At 40.5% G+C, this 24,457-nt stretch overlaps 2 protein-coding genes across 9 annotated transcripts in view; one reads left to right on the top strand and one right to left on the bottom strand.

The window, feature by feature from the left end:
* The window catches only part of LOC145522701 (uncharacterized), a 514,463-nt gene that overhangs the window by 86,514 nt on the left and 403,492 nt on the right, over positions 1–24,457 (top strand). The window contains exon 4 of one of the 3 annotated variants that reach the window (XM_081531624.1): positions 16,804–16,917. The exons of the other annotated variants lie outside the window; for them this stretch is intronic. Coding sequence (XP_081387750.1) covers positions 16,804–16,899 — 96 coding nt within the window. The 3' untranslated portion in view covers positions 16,900–16,917. Of the gene's footprint in view, positions 1–16,803; positions 16,918–24,457 lie in introns of those variants that run through there. 3 annotated transcript variants of the gene reach the window in all.
* On the bottom strand, positions 11,548–20,245 carry TAC1 (tachykinin precursor 1). Of its 6 annotated transcripts, none has more exons than XM_081531619.1 (7): positions 19,898–20,190; positions 19,386–19,517; positions 18,243–18,339; positions 17,751–17,795; positions 17,253–17,276; positions 15,647–15,700; positions 11,548–12,146 (listed from the first exon to the last, which is right to left on the bottom strand). In XM_081531619.1, exons 2-7 carry the CDS (start codon positions 19,506–19,508, stop codon positions 12,097–12,099), a joined length of 393 nt encoding a protein of 130 aa, XP_081387745.1. In that variant the 5' UTR covers positions 19,509–19,517; positions 19,898–20,190; the 3' UTR covers positions 11,548–12,096. The 6 variants fall into 6 exon arrangements, with proteins under 6 accessions (XP_081387745.1, XP_081387746.1, XP_081387748.1 ...); XM_081531620.1 differs by having other exon boundaries at positions 19,725–19,928; XM_081531622.1 differs by lacking the exon at positions 17,751–17,795 and having other exon boundaries at positions 19,898–20,245.

The following is a 24,457-nucleotide window of genomic DNA, read 5'->3' as shown; positions in this document are numbered from 1 at the left end:
GGGTGTTTTGCCTTGGGTTTATCCTGTTTGGGACTCTCTGGGTTTCTTGGACTTGGGTGGCTATTTCCTCCCGCATTTTAGGGAAGTTTTCAACTATTATCTCCTCAAGTATTTTCTCATAGCCTTCCTTTTTGTCGTCTTCTGGTACTCCTATGATTCAAATGTTGGGGTGTTTAACATTTTCCTAGAGGTCTCTGAGGTTGTCCTCGTTTCTTTTAATTCTTTTTTCTTTTTTCCTCTCTGCTTCATTTATTTCCACCCTTCTATCTTCCACCTCACTTATCCTATCTTCTGCCTCAGTTATTCTACTGTTGGTTCCCTTCAGAGGAGGGACCTCAGTTATTGCATTATGCATTATTGATTGACTCTTTTTTATTTTTTCTAGGTCCTTGTTAAACATTTCTTTCCTCTTCTCAATCCTTGTCTCTAGTCTATTTATCTGTAACTTCATTTTGTTTTCAAGATTTTGGATCATCTTTACTATCATTATTCTGAATACTTTTTCAGGTAGACTCCCTATCTCCTCCTCTTTTGTTTGGTTTGGTGGGCATTTATCATGTTCCTTTACCTTCTGAATATTTATCTGCCTTTTCATCTTGTTTAGATTGCTGTGTTTGGGGTGGCCTTTTGGTATGATGGAAGTTTGTGGTTCCTCTTTATTGTGGAGGTTCCTCCCTGTGGGTGGGGTTGGACGAGTGGCTTGTCAAGGTTTCCTGGTTAGGGAAGCTTGTGTTAGTGTTCTGGTGGGTGGAGCTGGATCTCTTCTCTCTGGAGTGCAATGAAGTGTCCAGTAGTGAGTTTTGAAATGTCTATGGGTTTGGTGTCATTTTGGGCAGCCTGTATTTTAATGCTCAGGGCTATGTTCCTGCATTGCTGGAGAATTAGCATGGTCTGTCTTCCTCTGGAACTTGTTGGCTCTTGGTTGGAGTTTGGTTTCATTGTAGGTATGGAGGCTTTTGGATGAGCTCTTGTCAATTAATGTTCCCTGGTGTCAGGAGTTTTCTGGTGTTCTCAAGTTTTGGATTTAAGCCTCCTGCCTCTGGCTTTCAGTCTTATTCTTACAATAGCCTCAAGACTTCTTCATCCATACAGCACAGATGATAAAATATCTAGGTTAATGGTGAAAAGATTCTCCATAGTGAGGGACACTCAGAGAGGTTCACAGAGTTACATGGAGAAGCGAAGAGGGAGGAGTGAGATAGAGGTGACAAGGAGAGAACAGGGGCAATCAAAAGGGGAGAGAGCAATCTAACAAGTAATCAGTTCCCTAAGTGTTCTCCACAGCCTGGAACATCCAGAGAGATGCAGAGAGCTAAGTAGAGGAGAGAAGGGGGAGGGAGGAGATAGAGATGACCTGAGGGAGAAAAGGGAGAGAGCAATCAAGCCAGTAATCACACCCCTAAGTAAAAATGGGTCCTGATGATTAGATTCTTAAAGGTACAAATACCAAAAAGCAAAGATTAAAAATCTAGAGTTTAGACTCTCAAAAATACAATATTAAAAAAAAAACAAAATCACAAAAATTATAAAAAATATATATATGAAATTTACTTTAAAAATAGGGTCTTTTTTCTTGCGTTGTAATTTAAGGATTAATAAAGAACTTAAAAATTTTAAAAAATAAAAAAATGGTAATGGTAAAATATATCTAGGTATTTCTCTGGACCTGTTGAGGGCAATGTGGGGTCAGTTCAATTTCAGATAGTTCCTTGTTCCAGCTTATACTTCTTCTCAAGGTCTATAGGCCCCTCCCAATGCTTAGTCAATGCTAACTACAGGGTTTTAATCTGTTGCACCTGTCAGTTCCAGAGTGGTTCCCTCTTCTTTGTTTATTTTGGCTTTCTCTGTTTGCAAGTCTCTTCAGTGTCTAAGTACCGCCCGGACACAAGGGGGCAAAGGTGGTCATTTATTTAGGCTCACTTGTTCAGTTGTGAAGCGCGGCAGCTGTGACAGTGGCGCAGAAGCACTGTGGCTGTGACGGTGGTGCAGAAGCAAGGTGGCTGTGACGGCGGCACAGAAGCACAGCTGAGAGGAGCTACTCCATGTCCGAAGTTAGAGGCGGTAGCCGAGAGGAGCTATGCCACGTCCAAGATCAAGGGTGGCGGCCGAGAGGAGCTACCACATGTCCAAGGTAAGGAGCGGTGGTGGCGCTTTGCTGGAGCAGCCATGAAGAGATACCCCACGTCCAAGGTAAGAGAAACCCAAGTAGATGGTAGGCACTGAGAGAGGGCATCAGAGGGCAGACAGACTGAAACCACAATCACAGACAACCGGCCAATCTGATCACACGGACCACAGCCTTATCTAACTCAATGAAACTAAGCCATGCCGTGTGGGGCCACCCAAGATGGATGGGTCATGGTGGAGGGATCCGACAGAATGTGGTCCACTGGAGAGGGAATGGCAAACCACTTCAGTATTCTTGCCTTGAGAACTCCATGAGCAGTATGAAAAGGCAAAAAGATAGGACACTGAAAGATGAACTCCCCAGGTCGGTAGGTGCCCAATATGCTACTGGAGACCAGTGGAAAAATAACTACAGAAAGAATGAAGGGATGGAGCCAAGGAAAAATTGCACCCAGTTGTGGATGGGACTGGTGATAGAAACAAGGTTCAATGCTGTAAAAAGCAATATTGCATAGGAACCTGGAATGTTAGGCCCATGAATCAAGGCAAATTTGAAGTGGTCAAACAGGAGATAACCAGAGTGAACGTTGACATTCTAAGAATCAATGAACTAAGATGGACTGGAATGGGTGAATTTCACTCAGATGACCATTATATCTACTACTGTGGGCAGTAATCACTTAGAAGAAATGGAGGAGCCATCATAGTCAACAAAAGAGTCTGAAATGCAGTACTTGGATGCAGTCTCAAAACCGATAGAATGATCTCTGTTCGTTTCCAAGGCAAACCATTCAATATCATGGTAATCCAAGTCTATGCCCCGACCAGTAATGCTGAAGAAACTGAAGCTGAACAGTTCTGTGAAGACCTACAAGACCTTCTAGACCTAACACTCCAAAAGGATGTCCTTTTCATTATAGGGGACTGGAATGCAAAAGTGGGAAGTCGAGAAACACCTGGAATAACAGGCAAATTTGGCCTTGGAGTACAGAATGAAGCAGGGCAAGGGCTAATAGAGTTCTGCCAAGACAATGCACTGGTCATAGCAAACACCCTCTTCCAACCACACAAGAGAAGACTCTACACATGGACATCACCAGATGGTCAACACCGAAATCAGATTGATTATATTCATTGCAGCCAAAGATGGAGAAGCTCTATACAGTCAGCAAAAACAAGACTGGGAGCTGACTATGGCTCAGATCATGAACTCCTTGTTGCCAAATTCAGACTGAAACTGAAGAAAGTGCAGAAAACCACTAGACCATTCAGGTATGACTTAAATCAAATCCCTTATGATTATACAGTAGAAGTGACAAATAGATTTAAGGGACTAGATCTGATAGAGTGTCTGATGAAATATGGATGGAGGTTTGTGACATTGTACAGGAGACAGGGATCAAGACCATCCCCAAGAAAAAGAAATGCAAAAAAGGAAAATGGCTGTCTGAGGTTGCCTTACAAATAGCTGTGAAAAGAAGGGAAGCAAAAAGCAAAGAAGAAAAGGAAAGCTATACCCATTTGAATGCAGAGTTCCAAAGAATAGCAAGGAGAGATAAGAAAGTCTTCCTCAGCGATTAATGCAAAGAAATAGAGGAAAACAATAGAATGGGAAAGACTAGAGATCTCTTCAAGAAAATTAGAGATACCAAGGGAACATTTCATGCAAAGATGGGCTCGATAAAGGACAGAAATGGTATGGACCTAACAGAAACAGAAGATATTAAGAAGAGGTGGCAAGAATACACAGAAGAACTGTACAAAAAAGATCTTCATGACCCAGATAATCACGATGGTGTGATCACTCATCTAGAGCTAGGCATCTTGGAGTGTGAAGTCAAGTGGGCCTTAGGAAACATCACTACGAACAAAGCTAGTGGGGGTGATAGAATTCCAGTTGAGCTATTTCAAATCTTGAAAGATGATGCTGTGAAAGTGCTGCACTCAATATGCCAGCAAATTTGGAAAACTCGGCAGTGGCCACAGGACTGGAAAAGGTCAGTTTTCATTCCAATCCCAAAGAAAGGCAATGCCAAAGAATGCTCAAACTATCGCACAATTGCACTCATCTCACACACTAGTAAAGTAATGCTCAAAATTCTCCAAGCCAGGCTTCAGCAATACGTGAACTGTGAACTTTCAGATGTTCAAGCTGGTTTTAGAAAAGGCAGAGGAACCAGAAATCAGATTGCCACTGCATCATCAAAAAAGCAAGAGAGTTCCAGGAAAAACATCTATTTCTGCTTTATTGACTATGCCAAAACCTTTGACTGTGTAGATCACAATAAACTGTGGAAAATTCTGAAAGAGATGGGAATACCAGACCACCTGACCTGCCTCTTGAGAATCCTGCATGCACGTCAGGAAGCAACAGTTAGAACTGGACATGGAACAACAGACTGGTTCCAAATAGGAAAAGGAGTATGTCAAGGCTGTATATTGTCACCCTGCTTATTTAACTTATATACAGTGTACATCATGAGAAACGCTGGGCTGGAGGAAGCACAAGCTGGAATCAAGATTGCCAGGAGAAATATCAATAACCTCAGATATGTAGATGACACCACCCTTATGGCAGAAAGTGAGGAAGAACTAAAGAGCCTTTGATGAAAGTGAAGGAAGAGAGTGAAAAAGTTGGCTTAAAGCTCAATATTGAGAAAACTAAGATCATGGCATCTGGTCCCATCACTTCACGGCAAATAGATGGGGAAACAGTGGTTGACTGTATTTTTGGGTGCTCCAAAATCACTGCAGATGGTGATTGCAGCCATGAAATTAAAAGACGCTTAGTCCTTGGAAGGAAAGTTATGACCAACCTAGATAGCATATTAAAAAGCAGAGACATTACTTTGCCAACAAAGGTCCATCTAGTCAAGGCTATCGTTTTTCCAGTAGTCGTGTATGGATGTGAGAGTTGGACCATAAGGAGAGTTTAGCACCGAAGAATTGATGGTTTTGAACTGTGGTGTTGCAGAAGACTCTTGAGAGTCCCTTGGACTGCAAGATCAGTCTTGGGTGTTCATTGGAAGGACTGATGTTGAAGCTGAAACTCCAATACTTTGGCCACCTGATGTGAAGAGCTGACTCATTTGAAAAGACCCTGATGCTGGGAAATGTTGAGGGCAGGAGGAGAAGGAGACGATAGAGCATGAGATGGTTGGATGGCATCACTGACTCAATGGACATGGTTTTGTGTGGACTCCAGGAGTTGGTGATGGACAGGGAGGCCTGGGGTGCTGTGGTTCATGGGGTCACAAAGAGCTGGATACGACTGAGCGACTGAACTGAATTTTTCAGTTGTGATGTGAGGAGAGAGGAACACTGCAAACAAATATCACTGGCGTGTGTGGGGAGTGCTCGCAGTGTCTGGGCCACACTGCGTTTGTACCCTCTCATGGCATGTATGCTTTCCAAGTTTACACTGCTCAGGTTCCAGGTTGCTGTGCAGGGGAAATGTCCAATGTGGGCCCTGGATTTTGTGCCCTTCCCAGGCTGGAACAGCTTGGGCGTCCAGGTGCTTAGTGAGCACACTCTCCCAGGTGGGCTGTGTCTTAATCACCTCTCCTGTCCCAGACACTCAGTTTCCTGGATTGCACCACAAGAGTGCCGTCTCAGGTGTGCTGTGTGTCTCCTCTGGGGAGCTGATCTCTGGCTGTGATCCTCCTGGCAGATGTCAACTGTCCAGGATCCCTGGAAGAGTTGGTTACCAACTGCGAGCCTGCTCACAGTTTGGTGGAGGATGCCGTCTCTGGGGCAGAGATTGCCCCTTGACTTCTGGCTCTGGCTGTCGCCTGCCTGCTTCTCCGCCTCTGGAGGGGAGATGGGCCAGTCAGCAGCCGGCTAGCTCTCCTTTGGTATTCCCTCAATCCTTTGTTCTGTGAGCAGACCAGGCTGTGCCTTAGGTTAGAGCTTTTCTCAGGAAACTGCTCTCTCTGTCTTTTTTTGTTTTTTTCTCTCTCTGGCTATCATACAGTTTAGGTTGCTATCTCACGTTAGCTCCCACAGATTGTCTGCAGGGCATTCAGGCCTGGTTCTTACCCTAAGCATGCAACCTGCGCCTCCCTGTTCAGTCCCTGCTCGCTGACAGTGGACGTGAGCATTTGGGCTACTTCTCTGCAGGGAGTTGTGGTTAGACGTGTATTCTGTGTTTTTGTTTTTCCCTCCTGGTTATGTTGCCCTATGAGATTCCAAAACTCCCACAGGTCCGCTGGTGAGAGGGTTTACTGGTGTTTGGAAACTTCTCCTTCACGACTCCCTCCCTAGGACAGGTCTCCATCCCTAACTCCTTTGTCTTTCTTTTTGTCTTTTATATTTCGTCCTACCTCTTTTTGAAGAGAATGGGCTGCCTTTCTGGGTGCCTGATGTCCTCCGCCAGGGTTCAGAAGTTGGTTTGTGAAAGTTGCTCAACATTCAGATGATCTTTTGATGAATCGGTGGGGGAGAAAGTGGTCTCCCCGTCCTATTCCTCCTCCATCTTAGCCCAAGGCTACATTCCCACTTTTTTGAGGAGCTGTCAGTTTGGAGTTAATTTCTCTCTTGAGCTTTTAATTTCTTCCCATACTTTTTGCCCAACAACTATCTTATCGACAACTTAACAAGGGGTCCCTATTCTCTATGTCCTCACCAACACTTGTTACTTCTTGTCTTTTTGATGATAGCCATTCTAACAGGTATGAGATGATATCTCATTGTGGTTTTGATTTGCATTTCACTGATGATTAGCAATGTTAAGCATCTTTTCATATACCTGTTGACCATTTGTATTATCCGTGCAGAAAAATATCCATTCAGGTCCTCTGCCTATTTTTAAATCAGCTTGTTTGTTTTTTGTTTGTTTTTGTTATTGAGTTGTATGAATTCTTTATCTATTTTAGATACTAACTCCTTATAAGATACATAATTTGAAAATATTTACTTCCATTTCACAGGCTACCTTTTCATTTTGTTGATTGTTTCTTTTGCTGCACAGAAATTTTAGTTTGATGTAATCCCAGTTGTTGATTTTTGCTTTGTTGTTTGTGATTTTGGTATAATATCCCAAAATATTGTTGCCAAGACCAACATCAAGGAGATTTTCCCTGTTTTTTCTTCTACAGGTTTTGTGGTTGAAGGTCTTGCATTTGAGTATTTAATCCGTTGCAAGTTACTTTTTGTGAGAGGAGTAAGATAGTTGTCCAATTTCATTTTTTTTTTTTTTGGCATGTGAATATCCAGTTTTCCCAGCACTATTTATTGAAAAGACTATCCTTTCCCCATTGAGTATCCTTGGCTTCCTTGTCAAATACTAGTTGACTGTGTGTGTGGATTTATTTCTGGGCTCCTGATTCTGTTCCTTTGGTCTCTAAATCTTTTTTGTGCCAGCATCATGTTGTTTTGATATACTTTAGTTTTGTAATATAGTTGGAAAACAGGAAATGTAATGCCTTCAATTTTTTCCTTCTTTCTCCAGATTTCTTTGGATATTTGGGGTCTTTTGTGGTTCCATACACGTTTCAGGATTGTTTTCCTATTTCTGTGAAAAATGCCATTGGAATTTTGATAGAGATTGCATAGAATGTGTAGATCACTTTGGGTAGTATGGACATTTTAATAATTATTCCAGTCCATGAACACAGAATCTTCCCCCATTTGTCTCTTCTTCAATTTTTTTCCACCAATGCCTTATGGTTTTCAGTGTTCAGATTTTCACTCACTTGGTTAAATTGATTCCTATTAATTGTTTTTGACACTATTGTCAATAGGATTCTTTTTCTTTATTTCATTTTCAGCTAATTAGTTTTCAGTATATAGAAACACAGAATGACTTTTATATGTTAATTTTGTACTCTGCAGAATTACTGCAGCTTTACTGAATTTGTTTATTAGTTCTAACAGTTTTTTGGTGATGTCTTGAGTGTTAGATAGGTCTTATTAAATACAGTCTCTGAATCCTGTCGCATGACTAATGCAGCAACCTAAGTTCCCATACCTCCTGAGAATCAGAACATCAAACAATTCTCAGAATTGTACTGACAATAGCTCTACAAATAGTGGAACTCTGACTGACCTTCATCAATCTAATATGTGAATTCTTTAGGCTATCTGCTCTCTAGCAGAACAGCCATCTTGAGCCTGTTGAGATGGGTTAATAAAGGCTTAAGCTAACAGCTTTTAGTTGGTTTTTCTTCTTTCACAAATTCATAGTTTGGCTAGATATTATTTTCCTAAAGAATTTTTAGATTTTGTTTTTGGATCTCATGGCACCAGGGTTGCTGATGAAAAGTACCTTCTGCAGTGCTCAATTCTGGGGTTGACACCTTCCTCTGCAACCTCTGCATTTTCCTGACAGGGCTGTGGCTTACAGCTGTGGCTTCCCTGTGCTTTCTTTTCCAGGAATCTGGTCCTTCTGGACAATTTCTTGTTCACCAAAAGTCCTTATTCTGTTTTTCACAAATCCCAATGTATTTATTAATTTCTTGTAAACATGTATGTACCTTTTAAAAAATGCTTATAATGATTTGGTGTTAAAAGGGGAGATTTCAGCATGTGCTCAAGTTGAAATAAGATTGATTTTGTTTGTTTCTTTGGATGGAGCCACATGAAGCTGTATCCTTGGGGAGTAGAATTGGTGTTCAGAGAAGGACTTTTATTTTTACTCTCTTCATTTCTCTATTTGAATTTCTGCTTATGAGTTTCCTTTTGATTCAAAATAATGAAGTACTTGGGTTTCCCTGGTGGCTCAAGTGGTAAAGAATCCTTCTGCAGTGCAGAACACCTAGGTTTGATCCCTGGATTGGGAAGATCCCTGGAGAAGGAAATGGCAACCCACTCCAATATTCTTGCCTGGAGAATTTCATGGATAGAGAAGCCTGGCAAGCTACAGTCCATGGGGTCACAAAGAGTCAGACAAGCTGAGTGACTTTCACATTCATTAATGAAGTACTTGATGTATTGGACGTCCTATCTTCCTTTTTTACCTCCCAATGTGCTCACCAGCTTTCTCCAGCTGCTGTGGTGCCCTATCTGTGCAGCTTTCTAGTGTGCACAGTATGCAGAGTTCCAGAACCTTTGTTTTCCAGGTGGGTTTGCCCAATGGAAGTACCAAGAGCAGATCAGACAGGAAGAGGAGGGTGAGGTTGGAGCACATATTCACTGATCTCCTCACTCTCTTATTCCTCGCACCCCCATGTTGACTATTCTGTGTCTGTTCATCTTCCTATGAAGAAAACAGCCACAAGGTGGCCCTTGGCTCATAGGGACCCTCACTTCCTCATCTTGATCCTTTAGGCCCAGGGGTCGCAGTGGCTCCAAGGATGCTAGCCTGGAGACCACATTCCATTGCTGGCTTCTCCACATCCTGCCCACACCTTTGTGACTCAGCTTGAGCATAATTTATTTTTGCCCTGGATCCTGACCAAAACAGAACCCCCCAAACAAACCTCAAACCAAAGCAATAAAGTATTCAGGTAACTCAGCTATACAGATTGATCTTTTTGCTGTTTTGTAACAGAATAAACATATTTTAGAAAGAATATAGGTGGAGAAAACTCATTTTAGTTGAAGAAAGTATGCCACAGAGGGGAAGTAATAGTAAATATTTCATGAGTACAAACTTCAAGCTGAATCTCTCTTTCCTGCTCAGCTGTTGCTAGGTTTCTGGGCCTGGAGGGAGAGCAAGCAGGAGTGCAGACTGTCTGATGGGGGTCTGTCTTCACACAGCACCGTGGGATCCTGCTGCAGGGACTTACAGAATCTCAGAGAGTGAAGGGCCATGGGGGCTGTCTAGCCCATTGATGCACAGCACAAAGAGCCACTCAATTTGTGAAACGGTTCTAGATTTAACTTGTGTGGTAACTATTTAGAATTGAGCCCCATGCTGCTGCTGCTACATTGTGTCTACAAAAAGCATTTATTGGCTATAATATAGTGCTAATTTTCTCTCTGGGGATTTTGAAGAATAGCTAATAATGGCAGCAGGTAACATTCACAGAATGCTCACAGTATTCTGGAGATCATGCTCAAAGCTTGACATGCATCATGTCCCATGACCCTCCCCTAAACTCCATATGGCTACTGTCCTCTGTGTAGAGTGGTGCATGATAGTAGTTGGTGGCATCACTAGTCCAGTTTTATTGATAAGGAAAATAAGGCAGAAAGAAGTTAAGGGACTTGCCCCTTATCACACAGCTGTTAAGTAATGGAGTAGTTTGACTCTGAACCCCACAGTCTTATCCATTACATGATTCCTTCCTGTTAGAACATCTATGCAAAAATATATACGAACATACAATGCAGAAATACTGCTGTGTGCCTAACAATATACCAGATATGTTGTTCTATGTCACTAAACACACAATAATGCCATTTTAAGTGATGCCATAATTTTCAGTTGTGTCAATATGCCAGTTTGCTTAGTCAGTCTCATTGTTAGACATTAATTTGCTCTGCTATTTTGGCCTCATAATTCCTTTCTAATTCTGACTCCTCTCATATCATAATCTCTTACCTCAACATTTCCTTGAGCTTCATATCCTCAATTGTAAAGTGATGATCATAATATAATCTGCAGTATTTAAATGTGCAGTAAGGAAAATAAGTTCATTGGAGTTTTTTTGAACAAATTGTTAATTTAAAGATATAAAGGTTAAAATATCATATGGTTTTAACATTGATCAAAAACAGTCAGTAGTCCAGAAAAAACTCGCAGAATTTTATTTCACTGAGAAATGCTTATCCTGAGTTATTTTACCACTTGTCAGTATTTAACAGTGTGCAATCAGAAAGGCACTTGGCAATCCTTCCCTCAAATATATACACAAGAGCTTTCCTCTTGATTGCTCAGTATTTCTGAAACATGTGCTTCTGCTGGAGTGTTATGGGCACTAGTAATTCACAGGCAGTTCTTAGAAATGTAAGAGAGGGGCTCTATCTTTGTTATGGGGGTGATGCCATATTATCAGCTCCCTATCTTTCTGTATCATGTTCCAGTGATCTTTGTGAGAGCTTGGTTTAGTGTCTTAATTCTAGTGAGACTAAAACACTGGTGCACTTATCCCAGGGCTTTAAGGAGGACTGAAATAGTTCTGTGCTGATATTTTACTCAACAAGGAAATAATCAGTAAAATGCATCTTTAAAGTAGATTTTTCGCTCTATTGTTGCTCTCTACATAAGCACATGTAAACAGAACTGAGCCTTTACTGTTTGGGTACCAGAATGTAATTGTTTTCTCCATGAATGATCCCATGCCAGTGACTGAACAACAAGTGCATGTGTGTGGGAAAGAAGAACTGTGATTACATTTAGTCATTTTCCTTAAGAAAAAGAAATTTAGTGGCTTTATGTTTCATTATTTTACAGCCAAAACAGGTTGGAACATATCTCATCCACTAAAAGAAAGGTTGCCAATTAAACATAAAGGTTAATGAAAGAATAAGACCCAATTTAAGATACTTTTTCTTTTATTAAAATGTTAACTATTATGACACAATGTACAATAAAATAAAGACCTTAGAATCACAGTAAAACTTTTAAAACATCTCTATATAGTCACAAAACATGAAACATGCTTCAGGGATACAAACACAGTTTGATACCAACTCTCAGCACATTTTCACCATGAAAACAAATGGAGAAGCACAGCCTATATATGAATTTCTTTTCCTTAGTAGTAGCTGATGTGACTGCTTCCAGGAAACAGAAATGATTCCTTTCTTTGGAGACTATATCTTTGATAGGTTTTTACAACTTCATTGAACACTGTGCTTTGTTGAGAAATTACCACTGATTTCTACTTCTGACTGGGTTGTCATATTAGAATTACAACACATTTTTTTTTACAACATATTTTGCCACAATATGAAAAATAAATACTTTTTGAGTTTTAAACTCAAAACAACAATTATTAAATAAATATTCCTCATAGTGCACGTCTCATTTTACCTTTCCTTGACCACTGACACAAATGAAGCTCAATAAATATGTTAGGTAGTCTATTTACGTCTTCTTTCATAATCCTGCATCATACTCCTTTCATAAGCCACTGAGAACAAAGAGAAGGTAAAGGGTTTGTTAAGAGGATCACTGACACAGATAAACAAAGTTCAAGGCATAGGAAATTTATTTTAAACTCATTACTTTATCCCTCCATTGAGGTATTTCTAAGAGTCTTATTTGTGCATCTTCTATTTGGGTCTCAGTCTTTATCCTGATTGACAGTGTTCTATCCACAGAATTCTTGGTTATTTTGGTCATCCTTATAGACTTGATGCCCTCAAAGTGTACTTCCACAATATATTGCAATATTGATTCTCCATAGCTTTCTCAAGCAGTGACACACACCTTGGTGATTTACAGAAAGAACAGTGCCTAAAGTAAACAGGAATAGTAGGAGGATGAAAGCAAAATGTGGGACTTTTATTCCAGGATATAGTCAACCAACTATAGGTCATGGGCCAAATCCAGTCCACCATCTTTTCTTGTAAATAACATTTTATTGGAACATGGCCACACCCATTCATTTATGTATTGTCTTTGCCTAAGTTAGTTAAGTGTTAGTTGCTCAGTTGTGTCTGACTCTTTGCGACTCCATGCACTGTAGCCCACTAAGCTCCTCTGCCCATGGAGTTCTCCAGGCAAGAATATTGGAGTGGGTCACCATTCCTTCTCTAGGTGTCTTTGCCTACTTTAACATTAAAATGGCAGGTCTGAGTAGTTGCTCCAGAGACTGCATGGTTCACACAGTCTAAAATATTTACCATCTGGCTGTTTACAGAACAAGTTTGCTGATTTCTGGTACGTGGTGGTGGTGGTTTAGTTGTTAAGTCCTGTCTCATTCTTGTGACTTAATGGACTATAGCCTGCCAGGCTCCTCTGTCCATGGGATTTCCCCAGCAAGAATACTGGAGTGGGTTGCTGTTTCCTTTGCCAGGGGATTTTCCTGACCCAGGGGTCGAACTCATGTTTCCTGCATTGGAGGCAGATTCTTTACCACTGAGGCACCAGGATAGGAGCATATAATAGTGTGGGTTTCTTCCTGTCCTCTAGATTCCTTCCAATGACAGACTGTCCATGAGACTGAAAACAATCTTATTGTTTGTAAGTAAGGCAGTTGTACCATCCAAATACAACATAGTTTTACTTACCTCCTAGCACCCTAAATGGCCTATGAAAGATTAATCACTGTTTCCAAAGGTATTTAACATATAGCTAGCAAGTAATTTAAGTACTTTGACTATCTGGAAAGAAAAAAGTACCAAACTATATTATTATATTAAACATAATTTCAAAGAGGTCTGTAGCCACAAAAGAATAAGGATCAAATTGTTGTGATCAAAATACTTATGTCCATTTTTCATTATTTTAGCTAATACTTTATACACTTAGATTGATAAATGATTTTTAAAACAACTGCACTTTAAAAAATTCAGTATGCATGTATAAAATACTGACTTTAAATAGAAAGAACTGTGAAAGATATCAGGAATCATAGATGCCACTCTAACCAATTTTCTCAGTGAGAAGGGTTTGCTGAAAGAGAAGGTAGGTAAAGGCTCCAGTGTTGTCGCTTCCCTCCTTTACCACTGAGTAGATGCTCATTAGTATACAGCATTCACTTAAGTGAGGTCAACAATAAGCTGTATGTTTTTAATAGTGTACATGCCAAACATGTACAAAGCTGACAGCCATTCATAACATAATTCTATTCCTCAGAGAAGGGAGGTGAATGCTAATGTAAACTGACCAAAGACAGATTAGTGATCAAGCTGGAAAACAATGTCTTAACTGGAAGCAAAATTCTTACCTGGTCCTTGAACCCTCTAAAACCATAAATGTTTGTGTGTATGAACTGATGAGGGTTTCCCTGGGAAGAGGGTTTCTAGGTTTGTCAGATTGTCAAAGGTCCTTACCACACAGGGTAAGGATCAGATAGCTGTAGAAGGTGATAGACACTATGATAACCTTGCCTCAACTAATTATATGCCAAGGTAACTGATTGGTTATAGATTACATGTTTGCCCATGTTTTTCTTTGATATTTTCTTAACTAAAATGGAGGAGCAAAGATTTAGTCATAGACTGATTGTGATTCATACAATGATTCTATTTAATACTATATATAATTATATTACTATTTTAAGTACCTTTAATAGCATCTAATTTGTTCTAAATTGCACATATCTATATTATTTGTAAAGTTAAGCATGTTCTGAAACCTGTATCAGTTCTGAAAATGAAAAGTTGATGACTGGCATGGTTTCAAGAAAACCACAGGTATATAAGGGCTAGTGTACACTTCTGATGCATATAACGCCAATGTGGTTTAAACTTATATTCCATTTCCAAAAGCTGGAAGATAATACATAGCAATAAAACAATGTTAGTGTTTCATTGTGTACATTTACAACTTCTTTAAAATTGAGAACCCTCCAAATTACTGAGTAAGAAATACAAAGGTAGTATCTAAATTTAGAAGGTAGAGAACCAATACATAGGCTAAAATACCTCATTTTTGCTTGACTTTTTCAGATTAGTTAAATCAGCACATCTTAGTTATAGATTTTCAGGAAACTAGAAATACTCTAAATGGGTAAGATGGGTTATGATTACTTTATAATTAATTACATGATTAGTATTTTAATTCTAATTTCACTGAAGGTAAAAAGAGAATTTGAATAGCTTTCCCAAGAAAAATAACCTATGGATTATAAAGCCTGAATGAGCTTAACAAAATATCAGTCTCTAGGAAAATGATATAGGGGTTATTTAACCTTGAAAATAGTATGATGAATGAGTTGAGAAATGAGAGTTTTCAGATCTATACATGTGGCATTTACATAGAAGATAGAAATTAAAGAAAAGAAAGGAAATATGCAGGCTTTATATCAAGTGAAAGAGTTGTTCAGAATTAAACTGGGTTATGAAGAGAACCGTAGCACTCCTTCTCTTTCAGGGTTTTATAGTCAGGACTGATTATAACCCTCTAGGATAATTTGATGGTTTCCCTTTTTAAGGCACTGGGATGGACTATGTTACTCTCCTAGTGTTAAACATTCATCAGGAGGTATAGAGTATGAGCTATTATAATTTCATAAAGAGCAAGTGATTTGTAAAAATGGATTTGTTTTTGTTTATTTCTGTGTTAGAAGACTGTCAGATTTAACCTTTTGTAAGACTTTCTAGTTAGCTTGGTTTTAATCCCCCCTTCCACCTTCCCCACCCGTCTTAGTTCAGTAAAGTAAAATGTAGCTTATTGAACAGATATAAGGGAAAGGGTATTGGACTAGCCCAAAGATTCAAGTCAGGTAATGATTAAAAGGGGAAGACCCTGGGAGTTTGAGAAAGATAGACTGATGTTGTGGTATTAGCTCACTCAGTTGGCTATAAATCCATTCTTGGATTTACTTATTGCAATTAGATATTTTCAACATAAGTACCCATATTAATTTTATTATTCCTGTTTAATAGTTTGAAAAGAATGCCTTAGAGAAAGTAGAAGTAGATTTAAGATACTGTTTATGTCCAGTCATGGTTTTATACATACCAGAATTTAAAGCTCTTTTGCCCATTAGTCCAACAAAGGAATCTGTTTTATGCCCTGGAAAAATACATTTAGGGGTATTTTAATATGTATATATCTGAGGAAATAAACTGTTATAACTAGTACCAAGAAAAGCAAGCTTCCAAATATATGCCTATATAATAAATGTATAAGTACCTCAAGTTTTGGTGAGCCTGAAGAAACAAAGACTCCTAGTAAGTCTTAGTAAATAAAATAATACAATGAAAGCACTTTTCTCAATTCTATATCTACATATTAGCAAGTACACTTTATTCATGTTCTATTTTATGTGTTTTATATAATGCTTTAAATATTGGTGCTATTTGAGCAAGCGTTGATTTTTAGGAAGTCAACTTCACATGTGTGTGATAGAAATACCTTCATATTACTGAATATGTTATATTTCTCAGGAAACTAAAGTTTAGTTTAAATCAGAATCCTATACTTAATAATTATATATTTCTAAAGATCATTATTTCTATTTTACTGGATTAAAAAATTTCCTTTGGAAAAAGTATGTTTTGAATTAATAGAGTACATTTATTTTCATCATAGAGAATTTTGCTATACATAATTCCTTTGAAAGTAAAATCCTGAGAAAATAAATATGAGTAAGATTTATTTATTTTCAAAGATGAAACCTTTGGAAAGGATTATTATTTTAACTCTAGTGGTAGAATGTCTCTTGGTTTTTACTACATTAGCTTGGTTTATACAACATGGCTGCTATCTTAGTGTGGCCTGCTCTGCCCTTGGTGAGCCAGAATCCAAACTGGGTTGGACCTTGGGCTAAGTGAGTGTGATTAAGATGGATCCCTGGGACTTTCTGCAACTCTGGTTCCATTAACTAGGAGACTGCAATCTAATGACTGTCAAGTGCCACAATTCTGCCATCTTTGCTGCCCTAAGAATGTTTCACTATGCTTGGAAAGACTGAGGTCTCCCATCCCATCATGGGATCACAAAACTATTAATACATTTCTATCTTTAGTATGGATTCTCTACTCATTTACTTCATCTTCTTAACTGATTGCTGGATTACTCTAATAAATTATGTCAACATGGAATCCAACATACTAAAATGAACACGGAGATGCCTATAAATGCTTCAATTTTTGTTTTTGCTTTTGTTTTTGCAGTGGAAGTGGCAGGGTGAAAATGAGGGAAGAGGAACGTGTGATGGATTTTTACCCCTAGGGTTGAAATTCTTACCTAAAACAATTTATATGTATTAAAGGATTCCTTCCTCCTTCCCTTTTTTCCCCTTCTTTTTTCTTTCTTTAGCAGTTTAAAATAACAACAAATATTTATTATCTCAGTTTCTGTGGGTCAGGAATTAAACAACAATTTAGCTGGGAGCTAAAGGATTTTTAATATAATGCATCTTTATGGTAGGTATGATATGTTTAAACAGCAGAACTTTAAACAATTATGTTCTGGATGTAATAGGAGTCTCCTCCATTCTTAAATCATGTTAATTAAAAATATCAAGTCCTATATTACAACAGAAAATTATATATTCTATCAAATGAAATTCAATATAATTTATATTTGCATTTGATAAATGTCAAAATAATTTGGAACTTACTTTTGTGAGAAAGCTGGCCATGTCCTATAGAAAGAAAGATAAAATTAGCAAACAGTAGGTTTGTTTAAAAGGAGCTACATTTTTAAAGAGAATTATAATACAAATTGATTTTTAAAATAATGCAACATTTCTCATTCATGTACTATCCTGAGGAATATAGCAGAACCATAAATGCTAACCAAATTATTAATAATAAAAGCAATGTTTTTAGCAAAAGGAATAGTTTTGATTGGTTTACATGGGCCACAGATTCAGACTGAGGTCTGTGAGACTTCTGAAGTCTGCTAATAACTGCCTAGCCATACCACGTCTCTTGTTTTCTTATAAGAGACATGTATTTAAGGTCCATCACCTCCAATTCTCAGTAGAGACAGAGCAAACACATCTCTTTAACTCAACAGGCAATCAAGAATCTGTATTTGAGTCCACAAAAGGCTTTCTTCATTTTCACACATGTGCATTCACAATAGTAAAATAAAGATTTATAGAAATGTTTACCATAAAGGGCCTTTAACAGGGCCACTTGCTTTTCAATTGAGGAATCTGACAAAAGACAAATTGACGTTAACCACACATTCCACTGATGGTGTGATGAATTCAAGGAAATTACTTTTCTATCAGAAGACACTGTTAGCTGAATCTGCTCTAACCCCAGTGATCTAAAGTCAGTTTTCCACAAGCACTGAGAACCTGCTGAGTACCCTGAGCCTTCCTGTTGCTTGTCAGTTTGGATCCTAGGGCAAGGAAGCACTTAGCTAAGGTTGGTTCCTGTTCTTAGTGGTTCAGATGGACCTCCCTCCGTGGGCACATGTGTGTTAGTGAGGTGAGGGCCAGAGTCGCGCCCCAGGAGATATACCCCTTTTAGAGTGGAAATCTCTGCTCATAGAGCAAGAGAGACTGGGTGCTCTGAGGACCAGCTGAGAGACGTGGGTGGGAGTACATGTGTGTGGGTTGCCCAGAGAGACAGACAGGGACGACTGCCCATCTCACCAGCATCCCGTTTGCCCATCAATCCAAAGAACTGCTGAGGCTTGGGTCTCCGGGCGATTCTCTGCAGAAGATGCTCAAAGGGCTCAGGCATTTCCTCCTAGAGTAAAAACACACGGACAAACGGGCTTGAAGGCAACCAGTTCGAGGCACTGGAAATCCGGAGTGTGTTCCAGCCTTGAGCAAATCCTGACGGTGGGGCCAGGCCAGGATTAGAGAACCAGCTCCGAGAAGAGAGGAAGCCGAGCTTCCTCAAGCCTGGGCGCTCCCTCTCTCCACCCCTCCCCGCCCAGTCGGTGTCCTGCACCCCCGCCTCCTGCTAGCCCAGCCTTGCAGTTAGCGGGACGCGCAGTGCCTCCACGCCCTGAGAGCGCTTTCCGTTCTTTGCTCCCAGCACCCGGACCCTCATTCAGCTGCCTCTCAGCTACCGGACTTTGTTTCATCTCAAGCGCTGGTTTTGGCGACCTATCACCGCCCTAAATGCACACAGGTGTGTGTGGCGGGGGGAGGGGCGGGACTGGCCGGGGGTGGTAGGTAAGGTGACAGCGCTTTACGAGCGACTGGCAGTGAGTGACTCTCACTGTTCCTGCTGCATGTGGGTCTCTCGCGCAAACAGCCTGCGAGCAATCTAAAGGAAAACTTGCGGCTATGTCTTCAGGTCAGTAAAATAAAAGTCAAGGCCGGAAGTTAGCTTCCCACCCACCTGCGCCGCTCCAGGCCCCCAGCAACTGGCCACTTGCCCCTGTATTTGCCTGCGTCGGACGCGCTCTTCTCTGTCCCTGCCCAGCGTTTCCAAATGCCAGGCCCTTGCAGCGGGACTAGTCCCCGAAATCTCCGTTACCGGGGGATGAAACCTTGTGAGGTTCCCAGTCTTGTGAGGATCCCGGGATCCTTAGGGAGAGTGTTATTCCTCCAGAGAGTTTCTGAGACCCGACGATGCAGAGGAAACTTGGTTCTTGGTTGGGGGACCCAGGGGAATGACGTTCCTTTACAAGCCCTCGCAGCGCGCCCCACTGCCTCTGGTTGTGATCCCGGAGCCCGCTAGGGTAACTAGGGTGCTATCGCTGGGGGTGATGGTGGGATAGTGGTAAGTGAGCTCCTAAACCCGTGAAGAAGGGCGCAGGCCATCTAGGGACCGGGTCTCACCTTGATTTGGTCGCTGTCGGACCAGTCGGACCAATAATTGAGATCATCGTTGGCTCCGATTTCTTCTGCAGACAGTTGAGTGGAGACGAGAAAAATCACTGCCAAGGCCACGAGGATTTTCATGTTGGATTTCTGGGAAGAGTAGGGAGAAGAGGCAGAGGAAAAAAAAAGAATTTTTGATCCCATGACAGAACTCAGGGCCGATTGAAACAAGACAACCCGCCTAAAGGGCTAAAGTCCTTCATGTGCACGCTAGGAAAAAAAATCAAGCCCTAAAATCTTCTCAAATTCCCTTTTTCCTTGACCCCAAATCCCCAGCTTCCAACCACCAATCCATACCTTCAAGCCAGGAGGCTCTGCGGATGGAAGACGAGGGACAAAACACTTGGGATAACCGTTTCCTCGCAGTCCCCCCAGTTGTACCCCGGCTGTTGCCCAGTTGTCCGCAGCAGCCGCCCATCCAGCCCTGCTAGACGCCGCCTCGGAGCGGTGCGCAGCGCGCGGGCACTTACCGCGGCTGACCCGCCCGGGGGGTTCCTCTGCTGTTCTGAGCCCTCGCGGGGCGCTGCGCACTCCCGGTCGCAGCAACGATGGAGGAGGTCAGCAGCGCGCTCTTTTGCCTGCTGGCTGCCGCGCGGTATTTATCCCAGGCTCGCCGAGTCTCGGGACCCACGTGACACGCTCCCCACGCGACTTTCTGCTCAATATTTAATTAACCGCCTCCTCTCCTTTCGCTTGCGTCTGATTGAGAGTTTCCGAGACGGTAATCCGTCGGTGCGCATAACATCTGGACCCAATTGGGTTCGAAATGACGCAATTATAGGAATATCGAGTTCTCGCCATCCAATACCCAGCGGCCTGTCTTCTTCCGTCTGCATATCTGACGCCCCCTCCCCTCTTTCTCCGGAACGAGGTTCCATGACACCTGAGATTACTCATCAAAGCAAAGTGACTCATTCCTCGGACTTAGGCAACTTTTTCATGCTGTGAGAGGATAAGTTGCACTTCTAAGGATGGCCAAATAACTTCAGATATTAAAATATTGTCGGAAATCAGGCTAAGAAAGGAGAACTTCAAATGGGGGGGGGCATTTTCCCCCCTGTTTCCGTCTGCAGAGTGTTTCTGAGATACAGCATCTTTCTGTGAGCAGAACAACCTTCTCTCATATCAGCTAGAATACTGGCGTTTTTTCAGTAATACAAAAAGATTTTGAAGTCCCATAGGATTTCAAAGGATGAAAGCAGATTTATTTTACGTTTTGGAGACGGAGGCATTTAAACGTGGCATCGAACGAAGAACTTTCATATCAGTGCCATTTTAGGATATCTTTTGTTCCAAGCTAGCTATAGTTACCTGCAGGAGCAGAGGTTGGAAGAGGACTTTTTCCCTTCTCTCCTACCCTTTTCGCTCTGTAGACTGAGAAACCCCTAAGAGATGTACAGGCTCCTTCCTGTTTGTCACTAAAGGTCTCTTAAGATCCTTCATAGATTTCTCTTGTAATAAGTGTAGTGAAGATGTTAACTGGGCAGTCATTATCAATACAAGGCTATTAGGCAAATAGCTTCTGTACAGATAACACAGGTTTTCACGAGCCCATATTTGCCTTGTAGACTAAATGACTGTTGTATCTGGGGTGGTGTTGTATTCTCCCCTTTCCTTAGTATGTTTTCCAGTTAATTCTGATGTTCTTAGTATAGTGCATAAAGGAAATAATTTATTGCAACTGACTTAAAGCCACAATTTTTTTCTTTCATATTTGTTGTTCTTTCTTAAGTAACCCTGATGTTTGAATTTTTGTGTGTCTGTCTCATTTCTTTAGGCCTAGCCTTACAATGGGAGGCATTCTATTCTTTCTAATTTTTTATATGGAAAATTATAAACTTGTTCAAAAATAGAGAATCATCCACTTGAAACAATTTGCAAGTTTCACTTTGTATTTCCCCACAACTCAGATTGCTGCTGCTGCTAAGTTGCTTCAGTCGTGTCCGACTCTGTGTGACCCCGTAGATGGCAGCCCACCAGGCTCCCCCGTCCCTGGGATTCTCCAGGCAAGAACACTGGAGTGGGTTGCCATTTCCTTCTCCAATACATGAAAGGAAAAGTGAGAGTGAAGTTGCTCAGTTGTGTCCGACTCTTAGCGACCCCATGAACTGCAGACTACCAGGCTCCTCCATCCATGGGATTTTCCAGGAGAGAGTACTGGAGTGGGTTGCCATTGCCTTCTCCTCAACTCAGATTATTTCAAAGCAAATCTCAGGCATAATTTCAACTCTAAATATTTTGTCATGTCTATAGAAAGGATAAAAAAATAAAAGAACTATGCTATTATTCCACCTAAAAGCAACATAAAATAAAATAATTCTTTATATTAATGTCCAGTGTTCAAATAGTCCTCATTGTTTTATGGGTCCCTCCCCCATACAATGTACTAGTTGAAATCAGAATTGTAATGAAGTTTATAAATTGCAATTAGTTCACATATCTCTTAAATCTTCCCTAATCTATTGTCCTCTCTCTCTCTCTATTTTAGGGATAAGAGCTGCTCAGTAGAGTGTCCTGAGTTTGGGAGTTTGCTGATTGCCTCCTAATGGTTTCTTTTAACTTGTTCGTCTGTTCTATTTCCAGTTAATTGGTATTTGTATCTAGAAGTTTAATGTCATCTTGGTTTGCTTTTTTTGACAAAGTTACTCTGCATGTGTTGTTAGGAAGCACATAATATCTGGTTGTTTCTCCTTTTGAGAGTTAGCAGCTGTCGCTGACCATTTTGGATCCATTAACTTAGTAGTACTTTTAAAATAGTGTTATTATGATTTTATCATTCATTTTTTATTTATTATTCAACCTATTCCTTCCATATAAAATTTTTCTCAGCAATTATGTAGTTACTCTAAGACATAGCTAATAGGAAAGATAGGATAAGTGCTTGATTACTTCCTTTTACCAATTATTAAAATAATGAGTTGATAAATTAATACATTCAAATATGGCCCTCCTCCCTCCAAATTTAGTATCATTATGACCTCATTTATTTAAACACAATTGAAGTATTTCCATTCTTCAAAGAAAAATAGAAGGCCTCCTTTTCTTTTATTTTTTTAAATTTATTTATTTATTTTAATTGGAGACTAATTACTTTACAATATCATAGTAGTTTTTGCCATACATTGACATGAATCAGCCATGGATGTACATGTGTCCCCCATCCTAAACCCCCCTCCCACCTCCCTTGCCATCCCACCCTTCAGGGTTGTCCCAGTGCTCTGGGTTTGAGTGCCCTGGGTTTGAGTGCCCTGTTTCAAGCATGGAACCTGGACTGGCGATATGTTTCACATATGATAATATACATGTTTCAGTGCTATTCTCTCAAATCATCCCACACTCACCTTCTCCCACAGAATCCAAAAGTCTGTTCTTTATATCTGTGTCTCTTTTGCTGTCTCACAAATAGGATCATCATTGCCATCTTTCTAAATTTCATATATATACGTTAATATACTGTACTGCTGTTTTTCTTTCTGACTTACCTCAGTCTGTATAATAGGCTCCAGTTTCTTCCACCTCATTAGAACTGATTCAAATGTATTCTTTTTAATAGCTTAGTAATACTCCAATACTTTGGCCACCTCATGCGAAGGGTTGACTCATTGGAAAAGACCCTAATGCTGGGTAGGATTGGGGGCGGGAGGAGAAGGGGATGACAGAGGATGAGATGGTTGGATGGCATCACCGACTCGATGAACATGGGTTTGGGTAGACTCCGGGAGTTGGTGATGGACAGAGAGGCCTGGCGTGCTGCAATTCATGGGGTCGCGGAGAGTCGGACACGACTGAGCGACTGAACTGAACTGAACTGAATATTCCATTGTGTATATGTATCACAAGTTTCTTATCCATTTGCCTGCTGATGGGCATCTAGGTTGCTTCCGTGTCCTGGCTATTATAAACAGTGCTGCGATGAACATTGGGGTACAAGTGTCTCTTTCAATTCTGGTTTCCTTGGTGTGTATGCCTAGCAGTGGGATTGCTGGGTCATATGGCAGTTCTATTTCCAGTTTTTTGAGGAATCTCCACACTGTTCTCCATAGTGGCTGTACTAGTTTGCATTCTCACCAACAGTGTAAGAGGGTTCCCTTTTCTCCACACCCTCTCCAGCATTTATTGCTTGCAGACTTTTTGATAGCCATTCTGATCGGTGTGAGATGGTACCTCATTGTGGTTTTGATTTGCATTTCTCTAATAATGAGTGATGTTGAGCATCTTTTCATGTGTTCATTAGCCATCTGTATGTCTTCTTTGGAGAAATGTCTGTTTAGTTCTTTGGCCCATTTTTTGATTGGGTCGTTTATTTTTCTGGAATTGAGCTGCATGAGCTACTTGTATATTTTTGAGATTAATTCTTTGTCAGTTGCTTCATTTGCTATTATTTTCTCCCATTCTGAAGGCTGTCTTTTCACCTTGCTTATAGTTTCCTTCGTTGTGCAAAAGCTTTTAAGTTGAATTAGGTCCCATTTGTTTATTTTTGAGTTTATTTCCATTACTCTGGGAGATGGATCATAGAGGATCCTGCTGTGATTTATGTCGGAGAGTGTTTTGCCTGTGTTTCCCTCTAGGAGTTTTATAGTTTCTGGTCTTACATTTAGATCTTTAATCCATTTTGAGTTTATTTTTGTGTATGGTGTTAGAAAGTATTCTAGTTTCACTCTTTTACAAGTGGTTGACCAGTTTTCCCAGCACCACTTGTTAAGGAGATTGTCCTTTTGCCATTGTATATTCTTGCTTCCTTTGTCAAAGATAGGATGTCCATAAGTGGGTGGATTTATATCTGGGATTTCTATTTTGTTCCATTGATCTATGTTTCTGTCTTTCTGCCAGGACCATACTGTCTTGATGACTGTAGCTTTGTAGTATAGTCTGAAGTCAGGCAGGTGGATTCCTCCAGTTCCATTCTTCTTTCTCAAGATTGCTTTGCCTATTCAAGGTTTGTTGTATTTCCATACAAACTGTGAAATTATTTGTTCTAATTCTGTGGAAAATACCGTTGGTAGCTTGATAGGGATTGCATTGAATCTATA

This window comes from Giraffa tippelskirchi, chromosome 10 (assembly GCF_054371585.1).
Source record: "Giraffa tippelskirchi isolate mGirTip1 chromosome 10, T2T-mGirTip1v1.2.pri, whole genome shotgun sequence".
NCBI lineage: Eukaryota > Metazoa > Chordata > Mammalia > Artiodactyla > Giraffidae > Giraffa > Giraffa tippelskirchi.
Note: the sequence above shows the minus strand (reverse complement) of the source record. Positions and strands in the feature narration are given on the sequence as shown.